The following is a 20,879-nucleotide window of genomic DNA, read 5'->3' as shown; positions in this document are numbered from 1 at the left end:
GTATTCATCTGGTAATTCCCATTCAACTGAATAACCGGTTCGTTTCATCATTTCAACGAGTCTGCACGTGAAATAACGTTTTGAATTGTTCTCGTCGATGATCGTGCTAATAAACATGAATCCGTAACCGGTATGTACATCACAGCGGTTGGGCGTTCTGAACAGCAACTCCGTCGACGATAAATTCCTTTCATGTGATTCGATTGCGGAAATAATATCATTGCGGGTCAGTGGAAGCTCTGTGCGGCTCCGTTTTGTTGCAGAGTAATGAACTTCCGAAATATTTCGGAAACGATGGATGGCTTGTTTGGTAGCCTCTACAGACCCTAATTCCTCGGAAAACACCGTCATGTACTTGAATCGCGGGTCCACAATGGATATCCCGGCCTCGACGGTATAATTGTATATCACCACGTCGATGTTTTCAAACGCCGCAGTGGTATCGGCGAAATCTCGTTGTTTTTCGGCCGGGTCAGTGTCCGCATAATAGTACTTTACTCGGTATCCTAAGTGCTGTAACAATCTAGCGAGCTTCTCCACAGAATAATTTCCGCGTTGTTTATTGTGCGCGAATACAACCGCGCGATTTCCTCGTCGTAACATGTCTAACAGTTTACTGTAGTTGTCTCGGTGAGATTGTTCCACAATAAATTTTTTACCATGATCGGGCCGATATTCGTTGGTGATGAATTTCATGTCCGGGCGATTCAAGTATTTCCTGAATAATTCTAAGTCGTCATTGTTAGCGTCCGCGTCAAGTACAATTACCCGCGCCGCGGATGAAATCAGCCATGTCAGTGTTCCCCAAATCTGTTTACCGCGTCTTGATGAGACTATCTGTCGAAGGATTCCGTGCCACTCATCCAGCAATAGAACATCGGGAATTCCCCCGACCCGTACAATTGATTCTACTTGTGAAATGACTTTACGAGGCTTTTTAGCGTTGAATATAATATCCCCATGAATATTTTCATACGATTCGAGATTGTAGTCGATGGCGGTCTTTCTGGTAAATGTTTTTCTGTACGATACGCACAACACAGACTGATCATCTCGTATTGATTTCCACGCCGACTCTGACTTGCCGAGTCCACAGTGGGATCCGTCCATGTAGTCGTCGTTGAGAATGATTTTACATCCCCGGCCGCCTTCATGAACGGGTGACTCGTGATAAGTATAATCGGGAGTCCTCTTGGGAAACTCGCCACTGTAGTCGCTGCGGCGATAATTAAAACCCCTCACGTACCTTTCGTAGAGGGTTTTATCGTCACCGATTTCATCGGCGCCGGTGATTTTATCACCATCACGCTGTATTATTATTCGCTGCGTGCTTCTGTAACAACCGATCACAAACTGATCAGAGTAAACACGCACAAATGCGTCAATGGCCTTTCCCTCAATGAATCCACCGATCTCATTGTACCCGTGACGTCGCTGACATATGCTGCAAAATGAGCCCGCAACTCGCCGTAGCGACACTATGTTGCCGAGCCGATTTGTAGTCCCGGTGATTTGATCGGGTTGTCCGGACAACAACGTGGAAAATTGTCGAATTTGTTCGGCGGTGATTTCATCGGCGATTTCATCACCAGCAATTTTATTGCCGATTTCAGGTTTCAGTTGTTCGTAACACGGCTGAATAGAGACCGGACAAGATAGCAGCGTGCTAGTGAATCCAACAGGATAAATCAATCGCTTATCAACGCTATTTGGTCGCGCCGACCTGGTTCCGGATAATTTGATGCTATACAGTCCAGCTTGCGTATCAACATTCCATGTTGGTCTATCCGCGGCGACTTTTTTCAACAGCGATTGATGTTCCTCGAAATCTACCGGGATTGTTCTTAACATGATGTGATAACCGCCGCTGGTTTCAAAAACCAAAACATCGTTGATGGAGTCAACTAACTCATGGAAATACGACAACAACTCGGCCAGTGATGGCGTCTTGGAATCCACGTCGATGGTAGGATATCTGCACCGGTGTTTCGGAATGATTTCATTAACAGCGGAGTATCCCCGAAATTCTTTTATATCCGGATCATCTACGAACACGTGAAATCGCCCCATTTGTTGGATGATTACTCCACGAATTTGATAGTCCGCAACGGTGAGAAGATCAATTGCGGATTTTTTACTGGAAACACTCCAAGATGGACCCAAACGCCTTCGATAGTATTCTCGCACGTCGTGATACGTTTCCGGGTGTGTAAAAAATTCATCCGGGGATTCTTCGTAGTAAGATGTTCCGCGCCCCAATGCGTCGATGAAGGTGTTATTGGAATAATGATTATCCATTATACTGTATGCTTTTTAATATTTAATTGAATATTTAATAATGGTTAATAATAATGGTTAATCCGGCGCTTGCTGTCAATAAATGCAAATGGCTCCCCCAGGGATCAGGAGTCCCATGCGGAAAAAACTGCTACGGTGAGTTTTGCGGGGTGCATAACAGTAGATCAAAACAGGGAAGTAAGAACGGTCCCCAGCCCTGTCTCAGATGTGGAACGGGCGTCCGAGGAAGGATTAAAATTTGTATCAGCTGTGGAAGCCCCCAGTATCGGTCCGCGGTAGAATACTGCCAACGAAAGAATAAACCGATACCATCCCCGGAAGAATTCTTGAAATCACGATGGGGCGACCCGTCATTGTACCACCATGACTCTGTCATCGTTGATAAAATCATGGACAGGATTATGGAAGGAAATATCCCGTCCATGACTCTGTCATTGGTGGGGAAAGTGTCATAATTATTATTATATAGAAAATATGACAGTTTCCCCATCAATGACGAAGGAAATGTCAATAGTACTTCATCGGCGGAAACTGGTCAGAGTAAAAAAAAATATAATTATTATTCTTGTTAATTCTGACTGATTTTTGGTCGTTTTTTTACTGTTTTCAGTCGTTTTTTTACTGTTTTTGGTCGTTTTTTTACTGTTTTCAGTCATTTTTCGACTGTTTTTGGTCGTTTTTTTACCATTTGTGAGGGCAAAAACCCAAGGAAATCATTTAGAGAAAATCGATGTTTTTCTGAAAAATCGAGAAAAAAACGACTATAGTTGGCAAAAAACGACTAAAAATCAAGAAAAAACCAGAAAAAATCAAGAAAAAACAGGATTTTTATCGAGTGTAAAAACCCAAGGAAATTTTGATAAATTCGTTTCGGTTTTTAACAAGGAGAAAATTTCCCATGGTCGACCCACCACCCATGACTCGTCATGGTGATAAAATCAACGATGACAGAGTCATGATGACGGACTTATTACACCATGAAAATGACTCTATCATCGATGACGAGTCATGGAAGGAATTGTAATAATGACACTTTCCCCATTGATGGGAAATTATCTCCGCTGATGAGGAAACTGTCCTAGTTGTTATAAAATAATTATGACACTTTCCTCACTATCTGGGACTGATTGACTGTCATGAGACTGTAGGGTAATGATTTCACAAGTGAATTACCTATCGCGGCAATAATTACAATTAATTTTTTTCTCCGCGGTAGAAATATATCAGTTGTTTTTATTGTTATTGTTATAGCAAGGTCACTATTAATAGTAACTACTTAGGGGTCAATAACAATAACAATAAAAACAACTGATATATTTCTACCGCGGAGAAAAAAATTAATTGTAATTATTGCCGCGATAGGTAATTCACTTGTGAAATCATTACCCTACAGTCTCATGACAGTCAATCAGTCCCAGATAGTGAGGAAAGTGTCATAATTATTTTATAACAACTAGGACAGTTTCCTCATCAGCGGAGATAATTTCCCATCAATGGGGAAAGTGTCATTATTACAATTCCTTCCATGACTCGTCATCGATGATAGAGTCATTTTCATGGTGTAATAAGTCCGTCATCATGACTCTGTCATCGTTGATTTTATCACCATGACGAGTCATGGGTGGTGGGTCGACCATGGGAAATTTTCTCCTTGTTAAAAACCGAAACGAATTTATCAAAATTTCCTTGGGTTTTTACACTCGATAAAAATCCTGTTTTTTCTTGATTTTTTCTGGTTTTTTCTTGATTTTTAGTCGTTTTTTGCCAACTATAGTCGTTTTTTTCTCGATTTTTCAGAAAAACATCGATTTTCTCTAAATGATTTCCTTGGGTTTTTGCCCTCACAAATGGTAAAAAAACGACCAAAAACAGTCGAAAAATGACTGAAAACAGTAAAAAAACGACCAAAAACAGTAAAAAAACGACTGAAAACAGTAAAAAAACGACCAAAAATCAGTCAGAATTAACAAGAATAATAATTATATTTTTTTTTACTCTGACCAGTTTCCGCCGATGAAGTACTATTGACATTTCCTTCGTCATTGATGGGGAAACTGTCATATTTTCTATATAATAATAATTATGACACTTTCCCCACCAATGACAGAGTCATGGACGGGATATTTCCTTCCATAATCCTGTCCATGATTTTATCAACGATGACAGAGTCATGGTGGTACAATGACGGGTCGCCCCATCGTGATTTCAAGAATTCTTCCGGGGATGGTATCGGTTTATTCTTTCGTTGGCAGTATTCTACCGCGGACCGATACTGGGGGCTTCCACAGCTGATACAAATTTTAATCCTTCCTCGGACGCCCGTTCCACATCTGAGACAGGGCTGGGGACCGTTCTTACTTCCCTGTTTTGATCTACTGTTATGCACCCCGCAAAACTCACCGTAGCAGTTTTTTCCGCATGGGACTCCTGATCCCTGGGGGAGCCATTTGCATTTATTGACAGCAAGCGCCGGATTAACCATTATTATTAACCATTATTAAATATTCAATTAAATATTAAAAAGCATACAGTATAATGGATAATCATTATTCCAATAACACCTTCATCGACGCATTGGGGCGCGGAACATCTTACTACGAAGAATCCCCGGATGAATTTTTTACACACCCGGAAACGTATCACGACGTGCGAGAATACTATCGAAGGCGTTTGGGTCCATCTTGGAGTGTTTCCAGTAAAAAATCCGCAATTGATCTTCTCACCGTTGCGGACTATCAAATTCGTGGAGTAATCATCCAACAAATGGGGCGATTTCACGTGTTCGTAGATGATCCGGATATAAAAGAATTTCGGGGATACTCCGCTGTTAATGAAATCATTCCGAAACACCGGTGCAGATATCCTACCATCGACGTGGATTCCAAGACGCCATCACTGGCCGAGTTGTTGTCGTATTTCCATGAGTTAGTTGACTCCATCAACGATGTTTTGGTTTTTGAAACCAGCGGCGGTTATCACATCATGTTAAGAACAATCCCGGTAGATTTCGAGGAACATCAATCGCTGTTGAAAAAAGTCGCCGCGGATAGACCAACATGGAATGTTGATACGCAAGCTGGACTGTATAGCATCAAATTATCCGGAACCAGGTCGGCGCGACCAAATAGCGTTGATAAGCGATTGATTTATCCTGTTGGATTCACTAGCACGCTGCTATCTTGTCCGGTCTCTATTCAGCCGTGTTACGAACAACTGAAACCTGAAATCGGCAATAAAATTGCTGGTGATGAAATCGCCGATGAAATCACCGCCGAACAAATTCGACAATTTTCCACGTTGTTGTCCGGACAACCCGATCAAATCACCGGGACTACAAATCGGCTCGGCAACATAGTGTCGCTACGGCGAGTTGCGGGCTCATTTTGCAGCATATGTCAGCGACGTCACGGGTACAATGAGATCGGTGGATTCATTGAGGGAAAGGCCATTGACGCATTTGTGCGTGTTTACTCTGATCAGTTTGTGATCGGTTGTTACAGAAGCACGCAGCGAATAATAATACAGCGTGATGGTGATAAAATCACCGGCGCCGATGAAATCGGTGACGATAAAACCCTCTACGAAAGGTACGTGAGGGGTTTTAATTATCGCCGCAGCGACTACAGTGGCGAGTTTCCCAAGAGGACTCCCGATTATACTTATCACGAGTCACCCGTTCATGAAGGCGGCCGGGGATGTAAAATCATTCTCAACGACGACTACATGGACGGATCCCACTGTGGACTCGGCAAGTCAGAGTCGGCGTGGAAATCAATACGAGATGATCAGTCTGTGTTGTGCGTATCGTACAGAAAAACATTTACCAGAAAGACCGCCATCGACTACAATCTCGAATCGTATGAAAATATTCATGGGGATATTATATTCAACGCTAAAAAGCCTCGTAAAGTCATTTCACAAGTAGAATCAATTGTACGGGTCGGGGGAATTCCCGATGTTATATTGCTGGATGAGTGGCACGGAATTCTTCGACAAATAGTCTCATCAAGACGCGGTAAACAGATTTGGGGAACACTGACATGGCTGATTTCATCCGCGGCGCGGGTAATTGTACTTGACGCGGACGCTAACAATGACGACTTAGAATTATTCAGAAAATACCTGAATCGCCCGGACATGAAGTTCATCATCAACGAATATCGGCCCGATCATGGTAAAAAATTTATTGTGGAACAGTCTCACCGAGACAACTACAGTAAACTGTTGGACATGTTACGACGAGGAAATCGTGTAGTTGTATTCGCGCACAATAAACAACGCGGAAATTATTCTGTGGAGAAGCTCGCCAAATTATTACAGCAATTAGGATACCGAGTAAAGTACTATCATGCGGACACTAACCCGGCCGAAAAACAGCGAGATTTCGCCGATACCACTGCGGCGTTTGAAAACATCGACGTGGTGATCTACAATTATACCGTCGAGGCCGGGGTATCCATTGTGGACCCGCGATTCAAGTACATGACGGTGTTTTCCGAGGAATTAGGGTCTGTAGAGGCGACCAAACAAGCCATCCATCGTTTCCGAAATATTTCGGAAGTTCATTACTCTGCAACAAAACGGAGCCGCACAGAGCTTCCACTGACCCGCGATGATATTATTTCCGCAATCGAATCACATGAAAGGAATTTATCGTCGACGGAGTTGCTGTTTAGAACGCCAAATCGCTGTGATGTACATACCGGTTACGGATTCATGTTTATTAGCACGATCATCGACGAGAACAATTCAAAACGTTATTTCACGTGCAGACTCGTTGAAATGATGAAACGAACCGGTTATTCAGTTGAATGGGAATTACCAGATGAATACGAAATATGGAAGAAAAAAAAACAACAGCAGCAGAAACGAGTCAGCGACGCTGTACTCGATAGTGATCCACGCGTAGATGATTTTTTAAAATCCTCCGTCGGAGAGAGAATCGCTGCGGCGGGAAATACTGAAGTCGCTGTCGGTAATGAAGTCACCAGTGATGAAGTCACCAGTGATGAAATCACCAGTGATGAAATCGCCGATAAATACTACCAATACGACCCCGAACAGCGGCTAGAGCCATATGAAAAGGCGTTGACATATCTCAACTACGTGTTCCAGACCGACATAAGAAAACTGGATAAATACCGGATAGAGCATCTGAATAAAAATGTTTCACGGCTGCAACGATATCAGCGCGTTTTCGTCGACGAGTATAATAACGGTAGCGCCGTAGCAACGACGCCATGTCGATCCGATAAAATCAATCCCCGGCAACAACTCGAAATTATCAGAAATGTTCTTAGCACGTTGAGTCTCCCCGATGTAGTTCCGGATCGACTTGACGTGAAGAGCGTTCCCGTGAGTCGCGCCGGGTTAATCAATAGCGTATCTGAGATGCTAGCGCAACCAGACCGACTTGACAAGTACAACACGCTGTTGAAACATTTCGGCGATATATTTCCGGACACGAGGTTCAGAAGGGGTAAATTAACGCTAAAAAACATCGTTGAAAAAATCAAATCGATCTATAAGGGATTCGGCGGGCAATTGATATCCGATGACACTAAACACGCTGATCGATCCGACTATACTCTGTATTATCCCGACTGGCCCGAGTCTGATTTTGTGGACGATCCGGCGTGGATCAACGAGACCATCGATGATGTTGGATTCGCCGGGGGAGATATTACCGCGACGGACGAACACACTACAATGTTACGATTTCATGTGTGGTCGGTCAATGGATGGTTTTCCCGCCATGACAGTCATGGATGATTCATCATGGGTGGGGAAAGTGTCATAATTATTATTATTATAGAAAATATGACACTTTCCCCATTAATAAGTCGTTCTTACGACGAAATAAGGCTTCTACGACCACGGCAAATCACGATTGGTTTTGAATAGATCACCGAAGCATTCGCGATACCTCGGAGTCATCCACGATGATGTCGACAATGGTGTCCACAATGGTGTCCACAATGGTGTCCACAATAGTGTCCATAACAGAGTCATGGGGAAAGTGTCATAATTATTATTTATAACAACTAGGACAGTTTCCCCACCATAATTTTATCATGGATGACTGTCATGGATAATAGAGTCATCCACAATGGTGTCCATAACGGAGTTATGGGTGACGGCTTTCGTTGATACAACTGAATTATTTAATAAATTCACGGTATATTTCTGGGAGACTATTAATCGCGTTATCGAATAACGTATCAATGTCATCAAACCAAGCCCGCTTTTCCGCGTCAATATCACCGCGTAACACAATCCACCATCTACCTCGGGCATAAAAAGATGGTTGTCGAATTGTGCTTGGGATGATGTTTAACCATTTACACGTGTCCGCGATGGAATCAAATTCGATGATCTTTTTCCTGTCGATATTTAAACAGATAGTATTGACTCTAGTGTCCGCGTAACGCTGTTTCGTCGGAGAAATTTTTCTGGTTTTGTTGTACCGAAATAATGGTAACTTCGGTGGTGCTGGTTTAAGTCGCCCCGAGGCAACATCGTTAACAAATTGACTAGCTTGTTTGGAACAGTTTTCGGCGCAATTGTTCATCCAGGTTCGTCCAAACATTATTATCTGATATCATTTTAATATTTAATTAAATAACTGCTTTAATTATAATGTCACTGTTGGAATATCACCCGGTGAAATTCGACAGTGTCATCAACGACTATAAAAAATCCTGCCCGAAAACGCCGATCAGTGTAAAATTTAAAAACGGAAAGTATCATGCAGTTCAGAAATTCCCCAGCGGGGATAAATACGATTGTATGGTATTTGAAAGCCGTTCAGCGAAAGCTCGGTTGTGTCTCCGCAACAAATATTACCAACGAGAATATGAAAAAATGTTTCCAAACCATGATGTCAAACGATTTGGCACAGTATGGGTAATTACCGAACGAAAAGCCTAGTCGCTATTTTGAAGCACCTTGTCCATGCGGTTCACAAACCTAATATCGCTGCGAGATACTACACCGGGAATTTCGTTGATCGTGAATTTATTCTTGGGAGATTTCTCGTGAGATTTCTCGGGTTTTTTATTCTTTTTTCTGATTATTTCCGGCTTCATGACGCTGTCATGGACAGAGTCATCAATGATAAAATCATCAATGACAGAGTCATGGGGGAAGACTGCGGTCATTTCGGTGATTCGCTGAATCAGTAGCGCATTATCGTGTTGCGCTTCATTCAATTCCTTCCGAACAACCCCGAGTTCATGCTGAAGCCCACCAATAGTGCGTCGCATATCATCGTGACGCCGTTGAGCATCATCGTGACGCCGTTGAGCATCATCGTGACGCCGTTGCATATCATCGTGTCGCTGTTGCATATCATCGTGTCGCTGTTGCAAATAATCATAACGCCGTTGTAATCGACTATAATCGGCCGTGCTTGACGCGTGTTTGAGTTGTCGTTGCAATGATTTATTCTCGTTGGTCAAATTATTTAGCCGCCATTGTAAATTCTGAATGGTCTGTTTATCCACGATGGCGTTCATGGATGAATTCACATCACTGGGTGTATCAACAATCTGGTTTATTTCATCGTCGATACTGAGGTCTATCATTCTGATATCGCTGTCCATGACAGAGTCATGGGGGTCATTTTTCCAAATTTTGTAAATGCGCTGGTAACTGATTTTGTATCGATCTGCTATTTCCGATATTGGTGTTTTCCCACGGAGTCTTATTATTTCATTGGTATCCTCGTCGGTTAGAATCCGCCGATGTGGCATTATTTAATAAAAAAAATTTTTATTTTGCAACAACAACAACAACAACAACAATGACCCCCATGACAGCGTCATGGACAATTGCAAAACTGACCCGTCACCATGACAGAGTCATGTGGGGAAACTGTCATAATTATTATTATATAGGAATAGGACAGTTTCCCCATCGATGCTACGAGGTGTTGAAAGATGCATCAGCGATCGCTAAAAAAAATGTTATTGAGTTTATTACAGATATCAATGATGCACCGGGTATTGATGATATTGATGGCGACGTTAACAATCTAGTCGTGTACGATGATGTTATGTTAGACAATCAAAAAAACCCAGCTAGGATATTTTCCAGAGGCAGGCATAAAAACACTGACGTGATATATGTCACTCAACGATACACTCAGATTCCAAAAGTAATTAGAGACAACTGTAATATTCTTGCTGCGTTCAACGGCGTTGATACACACACGCTACGAAATATTTGGCAGACATGGTGCGGCGGTGACATGGACTTTAATGTTTTTCGAAACTTTTTTAGTCATGCTCAGTCGACCCCACATGGATTCGTAACGATAAATTTACATGATCCTCGGACACGATATCGTATCGGACTTGACCAAATATTCGGTTAGTTGTAAATAATTTTCATTGTAAATAACTTCTTAGCAGCAGAGGGGGCGATGACATCGACGCGGTCGTCGATGTGCTTACCGGACGCTGACGACGCTGGGGATCGGCGCGCAGAAGGTGTTAATTAAACCAAATGACGACGCGACGATCCCCCAACGACGTTGTCGTTTTTTTTTTTACCAGGCGCTGACGACACTAGATCGTTGAGTGCAGAAAGTAATAATTAAGCAAAATAACGATTGGACAAAATGTCCGATTCGCCCCCTCTGCTGCTCTCTTTGCAAACGCACGAGCAATGAGTAGTAGTTTTGTATTGTATATACTCAAAACGATAATTATATTAAAGAAATGAACGAGACTTGGCACGCACCACTCTACATTTGCGTTGACCTGGCACATTTGTTCTAAAAGTTTGCTCTAGAAGAAATATGTCAGTTTAACATCAATCGATATAAAGCGTTAGCCTAAAGTTAACACATTCACTGTGAATAAATTAGACATAACACTAAATATCTAGACTTTTAGTATTATGCATAATTTGATTCAGAGATTTTTTCATAACTTTTTACTCTTTCTTTATTAAATTGAGCTTTTTTGTTACTTTGTTTTTGTTTAAACTGAGATTTTTAGACATTCCTTTTTTTTAAACAGAGCTTAAAGAAACAACACATTCTATTACATTGACTTAAGGATAATACAAAAAAAACTTCTGGTTGATGATCTCATTTTCATCAACATAAGCATAATGCAGGAGAGGAAATATCCTTTGAGTTCAGAGCAACTACAGGATGATTTTTCCACCATTATAGGATTGATGAATGTATCCAGTCTAAAATCGAACCATGGACCAGTTTTTATCTTAAAACTGTGTGAAAACCTAATTATGCTTTCTCATTTTGTCGCGATTTGGAATTTAAAACATGTACTCGTTAAGAACTTTTCATCCGAGGTGCCATAACCTACCCATTAGGGAAAACTGAAAACTCAGCATAACATGTTTTGTCGGCTTGAAATATTAAAATATGCAAACATGATTTTGCTCCTGATTTCACAACTTCCATTTTTTATGTCTTTGAAAATTCCTTTAAAATTTCTCAAATTTCGCCAGGTATAAAATTCAGCTTCGCCGAATGAACAAACATTTTCCTCACATAAAAAGCTACAGTCTTCTTGTCCTAATTCAATATCTACCTTAGGTTTCCAACTGAGAGTACAGAGGTGTTTGAGAACCTTAGTTACTGAATAAACCTTTTCACTGCATGCTTTCTGATCATCCTATATACCCACCCATGTGTTTGCAATTACGTGCAGTTTCTAGTGACACAATTATAACATTTTGTTTTGATGTTTAACGGCGAATTAACACATGAAAGATATTTTCGTGCAGAGGAACTTTAGTAAATTTCTTTGAAAAGGGACTTTATACGGTGAGCTTACTACTAAGCCACCAGTACTCGACTACAAATAACAGATGCAAATTTATGCATTGTCAAAGCTAGTTCCTGCTCTACGATATTGTCATGTACACAGACGACAACTCTGGCACACGTCACTTTCCGCATCCCTTTTTAATGTAAACTAAAGGAAAATATTTGATTGGTTACCAGAGTAACGCTATAGTCGCAAGTGGCGCCATTATAGCGCTCTGTACTTACAGCACTTGACACGATAACACTAGTCTCCTTGCTTGGAAGACATGAATGCATTCGTGTCAGAACTTGCACGTTCTAGGCGCTTCATGGTTGACTCGTGCAAACCTAGAAAAATAATGACCAATCCAGCTCGGTCTGTATGTCGACCCGCGATAAGCCTTTATAAGATAGACATCGACTTTATTCCCTCAGTATTTTGACGTGTGAAGTGACACGAGAAAAAACAACAACTGGCATGTGACTTTCGTCACGGCTGTTATTCAGACAAACTGCATTATATAGGCTTGTTGTTGTATATATCGACCACACATTTGATATATTTTTTTACGAGTAATTTTTAATGTAGTGTATATTTGCTATACGCTTTTGACATTTGCATTAAGAAATTTTAAAAACAAATAAGCATTATATATATATATATATATATATATATATATATATATATATATATATATATATATATATATATATATATATATATATATGTATGTATATATATATATATATGTATGTATGTATATATATATATGTATGTATATATATATATATGTATGTATGTATATATATATGTATGTATGTATATATATATATATGTATGTATGTATATATATATATATGTATGTATGTATATATATATATATATATATATATATATATATATATATATATATATATATATATATATATATATATATATGTATGTATGTATGTATGTATATATATGTATGTATATATATATATATATATATATATATATATATATATATATATATATATATATATATATATATATATATATATGTATATATATGTATATATGTATATATAATGTATATATGTATGTATATATATATATATATATATATATATATATATATAATGAGTGCGAGTGTGCACTATTTGATCTTTGTTAAGTTTAAAAACAAATGTGCATAATATATATATATATATATATATATATATATATATATATATATATATATATATATATATATATATATATATATATATATAAAATGCACATTTGTTTTTAAACTGAACACAGATCAAATAGTGCACACTCGCACGTCACCGTTTGTTACGAAGGCCTGTTAGGGCCACATTGAAATCTCGTAAATACGATCTAGCATATCGTAATTATGAGATAATAGCTGGTAATTACAAGAAACTAAGCCGTAATTACTAGACAAAATGGTCCAGCTGAGATACGTTTCATAGTGTGTCGGTTATTGCTATTGTATGAGCTACGTCATATGCAACTACACATAAGTTATTTTCATTCTAGAATGCTGATAATACTTAGAATCACAAATGAGAAATTAAAAATGATAAACAAATTTAAAAAATTATTTATCCGTGTCTCCTTTGTTTAGAAACAAATCTCTGAATGGGCTTTTACACATTTACAGATAGTTTGAAAATAATGATGGTATTTTAATTTTTATTCCATTCGAGACCACCAAGATATTTCTGACGAGATATAATCTGAAAATCGTATGATAATATGCCTCCAGCATGAGTTTAATTTTCTCATCCAACTGATTTTTGTTCGTATCGATTTATATTGTAATTCATCCAGTTCTATGCTTAATGTGTTATTCCTTATGCTTTCGTTTATTTCAGAGTTAACAGAATCAAGTCTGCTACTTAATGTGACATTATATTTTCTTGAGTTTTAAATGCCTCCATAATCTGTTCTAAACATTTGTTCCAAATCATTTGAATATTCTCACACGTTTCATCCATTTGTCTATTTCGTCAAGATTCCTTGTGCAACCCCGATCTTAGTGACCATATTTGATCAACAATTGCCTTTGTCTGCAATTACTCTCGGTGTTTATCTCGTTTACACTTCGCGCTGACAAGCTCTTGAATTAAATGCTAATTTGGACTGACTGGATCGCATAATTTTTGTTTAAGTTTGATTTTGTGTGTAGTATGCAAAATATCTTGAAAAACTTGGATCCGAGAAACATTGACTGAACTAAACGTTTTCGATAATCATTAGGGTCACACATAGTACTGCATATCCTAAACAATTTCAGTGCGTTAAAATATTGATTGCTAGGCAAGATTTTTCCAGTTTACCTTTACTTTTCATGTGTGGAGTCTTAATGTCTCCAGAAGAAGGAATCTGACAGCACTAACTTTGTTATTATTGACATAAAGTTTCTAAATGAGAGGCCATATCGCGATTTGAATGTTAAGAACCTTAATTCAGTGATATTTATAACGGGTCGTGACCTGTTATTTTATATGAATTCACTATATGAACTCTAATGATATTTGATTTGATAGGACGAAACACTGCGATAAGCCTCCTGTCTTATACTTATCAATTATAGGATAAAAGCTCTTTATGTGCTTGTAGTTTCTAAGTTCTAAAAATATAAGACTCTGGAGACGGGTCAGATAGCACGTGTTACGTGTGTGAGGAAAAGAATTAAAGATTCTCAGTCTCACTCCAGTTTGTAGCTGAAGTGATAAAGTTGAAGTCCATGATGTTCAATTAAGAGAATCTCAAAGAATGTTGGAAACTTAATAAAATATATCGTATTCCTTAGTTACAACCTGGAATGTATTAGCCAAATTAAACTCCATTTATTATCTTATATAACATTATTTGATTACACCTCATTTCTAAATGTGTGAAAGGTTAACGTTTCCATCATCACTCCATTACTGTCAGCCTCAAGATATAGTCTAATATTAGTTAATTCTCTCCATTATTGTGACCATCTTACATGTTTTGTCAACGGTAACTTTATTACTGACACCTATAATACGGCGTTTGTTTGTTTTTTTTGCTGTTTTACTTTATTTGTGTTTCTTTTTTGCGCGGTGTTGTTATTATTGTTTTTTTCCAATGCCTTTAATGCTCAAAGATTCATTTGTTTTCACTTTTCAGGCAATGTAGTGGGAAGCGACATGCCGTACACATACAGCCCTAGAGATATAATCTTCATCGTGACCTTGACCGTCATTCTGGTTATAATTGTTGCCATAATAACATTCCTGCGTATTTTTTTGTCTAGCAGACGTTCTGCTGACAGTGACAATCAACGTTTGACTAATCCCGACTATGCCACAACTTCAGAGATACCGGAGATCTGGTCCGTTGAAGGAGCCTACAACTCAATAGCCACTTAACACAGTACAAGACGATATATTGTCTAAAATTTGACAATCTGTGATACATTTGCCGATTCCATAAAATTACCCGAAATCAGTTTTATGGTGGTTGAATTTAGATCATTCAAATTTGCTCCAATTATCTAGAAATCTGAGAATATCATCTGACAAGGTGTGTGAATAATTCCTTAGCTTTCAAGGTATCACTTTGCGGAGAGCAGAAACATTACATTCCTTTGAACTCAATCATATCATGAAGAAACAACGTCCAAAATATAAAAACAGTCTGGAAAGCAAAGACGCAGTAAACTACAAATTGTGAAACTTAAGCATCTTTAAAGTTGTACATATCTTTTGTAAAAAAAAAAAAAGTATTATGACTAACTCATGGAATGAGCTACATCTACAAGTATTGAGCTGTGACGTTGACCTTGAATATAGCACCCCAGATATGAAACGCGAAACACCTTCTATTGATAATGTACAAATGTACACGTTTTCGTCCATCGATCTCAAACTGATTTAAGGTTACGGTAAGGAATGAGAAGTGTTAAGGTGTGACCTTGACATTGAAGATAGAACCAAAATGTCGTACTCGGCACACTTTCTAGCGATGATATACAGGTATACTAAGCTTAATCCCTTAATCGCAAACTGCTTTAAAGTTGAAAATAAAACGTGATGGACCAACAGAATCGCGGATACTACGTAATCATTAAATGTATGAGAAAATGAGTCTTCCACAGATTCATTGGCCCAAGACGAAGTGCGCTGAAGAACGTTTAGCACGTGCAGAACAAAGCGTGAACACAAGACAAACTGGTCAAACAAGTTTATTTTTAGCATTATTACTACGCGGAAGATTACCTTATATATCCAAGTAGAACATTACGGTCAGTTAAATGTGTAGTTAATTAAATACTGAGTGATAAGGAAATCATGAAATGATTAAACGAACGATTAAACTATGATTCAACATCAAACGGTATTAATAGAAGAATGAAGTATTATAACAACGAAACACAAAGAAAGAACGGAAATCAATGAACAGAGCTAACTCTGGAACGACATTACTGTGACAGACTTCATGTCCAAATTGCATACTGATGTGTAAGGGACCAAGAACACTAGCCATGTGGAGTAACATGTGGCTGTAAAACGTCATCCTTTAAAATTCGCTTGGTTGATTCTTTTTTCTACTTCTGTGATACGAATGATAGGAGAGATTATTTACTATTGATGAGTTGGATTTTCTACATTGCATCATCAGTAATAATTTGAAACGCAAAGGTGAGTAACTTTCATTTCTTTTTACAAATATAGTTTGGCGCTGAAATTGTATCCCTTCTTAATTTCATCAATCGTCCCCCCCCCCCCAGGTTTATTACAAAATATAAAAAAAAAGAATTCTACCTAATATTGAAAGTCATCCGATTATTTCATTCAAGGCAATAGAAAATTCAATACCTTATTTACCATACTGAGATAAAAAAATGTAGCAATTAGAGAGTCGACCTATATCGAGTAAATCTAGCAAACTAGCCATCTTGCTCATATGGGTTTCTGGATGAAAATTTGACAAGATATTTGACAAGGTAGCTGGGGCATGTTTGTCGAGCAATGAACGCAGGCAGTTATCGAGTTGTTCTGCTGTAGGTGGTAAGCAAGTTGTTAGGTTTGCTTGGATGTCATGCATTAGTTTGGTTCTATTTATCATACATAGGTTTCTCTTAGTAGCAGATAAAGGTGGAGGGTTAGAGACTGATACGTCAAGATGGCATATAATGCAGAGGTAATCTGATGCAAGTTCATGGGATACCAGGGAGGACCGTAGAATGTTATCATCAGGTCTATGAAGAATCCAGTCTAAAGTGTGACCATGTTTATGGGTGGGTTGGTTAACTGATTGTTTGAGGTTGAAAACAGTAATGGAATCTAGGAGTTTTAATGTGTTTGGGTTTCCGGGACAGACAAAGAGAAAGTTGAAATCTCCAAGAATAATCAGGTTGCCACCTATCGAATTTCCATACTCCAGGAGATTCGGAAACTGCTCCAAAAAGAGAGATTCAGTCAGTTTGTTTTTTCTACTAGGAGGAGGGCGGTATAGGCAGAAAAAATGGAATGACCTTTGCTCCAGCGTGAGTGTGGTTTGGACTAGTTCAAACGATGTGTGGTCGAAATTGAATGTCGTGGTGTGGTTAAGACGTTTGATCATGGAGTTCTTTGTGATAACAGCAATTCCACCTCCGCGAGAGTTACGGGGGAACGACTTGATGGAGTAACCAGTGGATGTTAGATCCGCACACTTAGGCTCATCGCCTGATGTTTGTAGCCATGTTTCTGTCAGGAAAAAGACGTCAATATTCTGGTCGTTGATAAAATTAACTATTTCTGTGCGCTTTTCCGGTGGTCCTACTGATTGAGCATTGAATAATGAAATACGCAGAAGTATCTCTTAGATAGTTGACACGAAGGTTGACGAATTAATAGGGATTTGAATTTGGTTATCTAAATTAACGGTCGAATTTTTAAATTGTCGAGCCGGAATGGGCATAAGGGAGATAACTGTAATTCTTCTTCCTGTTCTACGTCGACCAGCTTTGAAACGACGTTTCTTTTTCGCTTCTGTTTACATTTAGGTAAAACCGCTCCGGTGGTCTAGTGGTTAGAGCGTCCGCCTCGGATGCGGGAGGTCGTGGTTTCGATCCCCGGCCGAGTCATACCAGAGACTTAAAAAATGGTACTAACAGCTGCCTTGCTTGGCATTCAGCATTAACAGGTTAGTGTTAGGTCTGGTCGGCCTGGTGTCAGGATAATGTGACTGGGCGGGACATCATGCTACATGTCTACGGCATGATGCCCCAGTGCTAGACATCACTATAAACTGCCACACTGCAGATATCGTAGCGATATGACTGAAAAATTGTTAAAGCTACGTTAAAAATAAAAATCACATCACATCACATCACATTTAGGTAATGATGAATGTAGTCCCAGTTCGTTTAGTCTAGAGCACAATGTAGTGTGGAGAGCCAAGGAGTGGTCATTTAAAGCAATTAATGAGGGTCCATCATAGCATAATCGGGTTGACTGGTGAGTATCACGTGATGGCGGTTTGTTCAAATGGAAGTTGTAGCAGTGGAGCAAGACAGCTGAGAAAAAGTCTAATTGTTCTCATTTCCAAAACAAGGAGATGAAGAAACAGTATTTTGTTGAATTACATAAATATAATTCCAGGATTGAATATACCATAAATACAAGCGAATGTCTCTATCCAACAAGTTTATCAAGCACTTTTTTATTTCCAGAGAAAATATTCACTTGAATTCAATAATTTGAGCAAAAGAGATTCCAGCCCAAAACTCTGGCCACAACATGTAATACAACTTAGGAGTGCTAGATGTTAAAGCACGAATGACCAAGTCCTCACAATTACAAGATCATATAGTTCTCTAGTTGACCTCTGGTCACAATTAGCATTTTCTAAAATAAACCCACAATCTAATGGGGAAATTTTTTTTTTTTTAGAATGATCCTGATTTAGAAAATCAAAACCATAACCTGTAAAATTCACTTAGGAAAGTCCAAAACCCTGACCCAAATAAACATATTTACTTTTTCCGTTATTAATAATTCTGATATTATATTCATAAACACAGAGAATAATGAAGCTATGTATTAGTTGTTTACATTGAACAATACAAAAGTCAACTTGGGTCAAGCAGAAATGAACTCCATTTTGGACAAGGTCAAGACCAACATATAATGTTACATTACTATAGCATGTAATGAAATATTTTTAAACTAACAAAGAAATAATTCAATTACACAAATTGTGTCCATGTACTTGTATCGATGTATTGCGAGCTATATGGATTAGATGGCATAATAGTTAGTCTCATCGACTTATTTAGACAGCAAGTATGGCTAAGATGGAGCAATTGTTAGTCTCATCGACTTATTCAGACATCAGGTATGGATTAGATGGCGTAATAGTTAGTTTCATCGACTTATTTAGACGGCAAGTATGGATTAGATAGCGTAATAGTTAGTCTCATCGACTTATTTAAACAGCAAGTATGGATTAGATGGCGTAATAGTTAGTCTCATCGACCTATTTAAACAACAAGTATGGATTAGATGGCGTAATAGTTAGTGTCGTCGACTTATTTATATAGCAAGTATGGATTAGATGGCGTAATAGTTAGTCTCATCGACTTATGTAGACAGCAAGTATAGATTGGATGGCGTAATAGTTACTTTCATCGACTTATTTAGACGGAAAGTATGGATTAGATGGCGTAATAGTTAGTGTAGTCGACTTATTCAGACAGCAAGTATGGATTAGATGGCGTAATAGTCTTATCGACGTATTCTGACAGCAAGTATGGATTGGATGGCGTAATAGTTAGTCTCATCGGCTTATTTAGGCAGCAAGTATGGATTAGATGGCGTAATAGTTAGTGTAGTCGACTTAATTATATAGCAAGCATGGATTAGATGGCGTAATAGTTAGTCTCATCGACTTATGTAGACAGCAAGTATGGATTGGATGGCGTAATAGTTACTTTCATCGACTTATTTAGACGGAAAGTATGGATTAGATGGCGTAATAGTTAGTGTAGTCGACTTATTTAGACAGCAAGTATGGATTAGATGGCGTAATAGTTAGTCTCATCGACAGATTTAAACGGCAAGTATGGATTTGATGGCATAATAGTTAGTCTCATCGACTTATTTATATAGCAAGCATGAATTAGATGGCGTAATAGTCAGTGTGTCGACTTATTCAGACAGCAAGTATGGATTAGATGGCGTAATAGTTAGTGTCGTCGACTTATTTATACAGCAAGTATGGATCAGATAACATAATAGTGTAGTGGACTTATTCAGACAGCAAGTATGGATTAGATGGCGTAATAGTTAGTCTTATCGACTTATTCAGACAGCAAGTATGAATTAGATGGCGTAATAGTTAGTCTTATGGACTTGTATAGACAGCAAGTATGGATTAGATGACGTAATAGTTAGTCTCATCGACTTATATAGACAGCAAGTATGGATTAGATGGCGTAATAGTTAGTCTCATCGACGCATTTAGACAGCAAGAACATTGCACATGAAATCAGGTGAGCAAGCACGGACCAACTGCACTGATTATGAAGATTTAAAACATTTTATCTTAAAGTGTCTCGAAACGCTTTTTGTAAATTTGTTAGGAGTAATTCATGGAATGATGTATGGTTTAGACAGAAAATTCATGTGAAGTACTATTTTTGTTATTTGAATGTAAAGGATATTCCTTGTCTGTAATATGGACTGCTACAAGGTAAGCAAGCTTGGTAAGTGTCTGATTTACATCCAGAAAAAGAGCAAGCTCGTTATGTGTCCAGATGGATATTCTGAACGTCAGCAAGCTTGG

General features: G+C 38.6%; 1 protein-coding gene across 1 annotated transcript in view; it reads left to right on the top strand.

Moving 5' to 3' along the window:
• LOC149804407 (uncharacterized) overlaps positions 1 to 20,879 on the top strand; it is an 87,536-nt gene that overhangs the window by 48,324 nt on the left and 18,333 nt on the right. The window contains exon 2 of the mRNA XM_089932635.1: positions 15,234 to 16,747. Within this exon, the coding sequence (XP_089788761.1) occupies positions 15,234 to 15,475 (242 nt within the window). The 3' untranslated portion in view covers positions 15,476 to 16,747. The remainder of the gene's footprint in view (positions 1 to 15,233; positions 16,748 to 20,879) is intronic.

This window comes from Sinohyriopsis cumingii, chromosome 2 (genome assembly GCF_028554795.1).
Source record: "Sinohyriopsis cumingii isolate HCF-2022 chromosome 2, ASM2855479v2, whole genome shotgun sequence".
NCBI classification, from domain to species: domain Eukaryota; kingdom Metazoa; phylum Mollusca; class Bivalvia; order Unionida; family Unionidae; genus Sinohyriopsis; species Sinohyriopsis cumingii.
The sequence above is the reverse complement of the archived record's forward strand: the minus strand, read 5'-3'. Positions and strand labels throughout refer to the sequence as shown.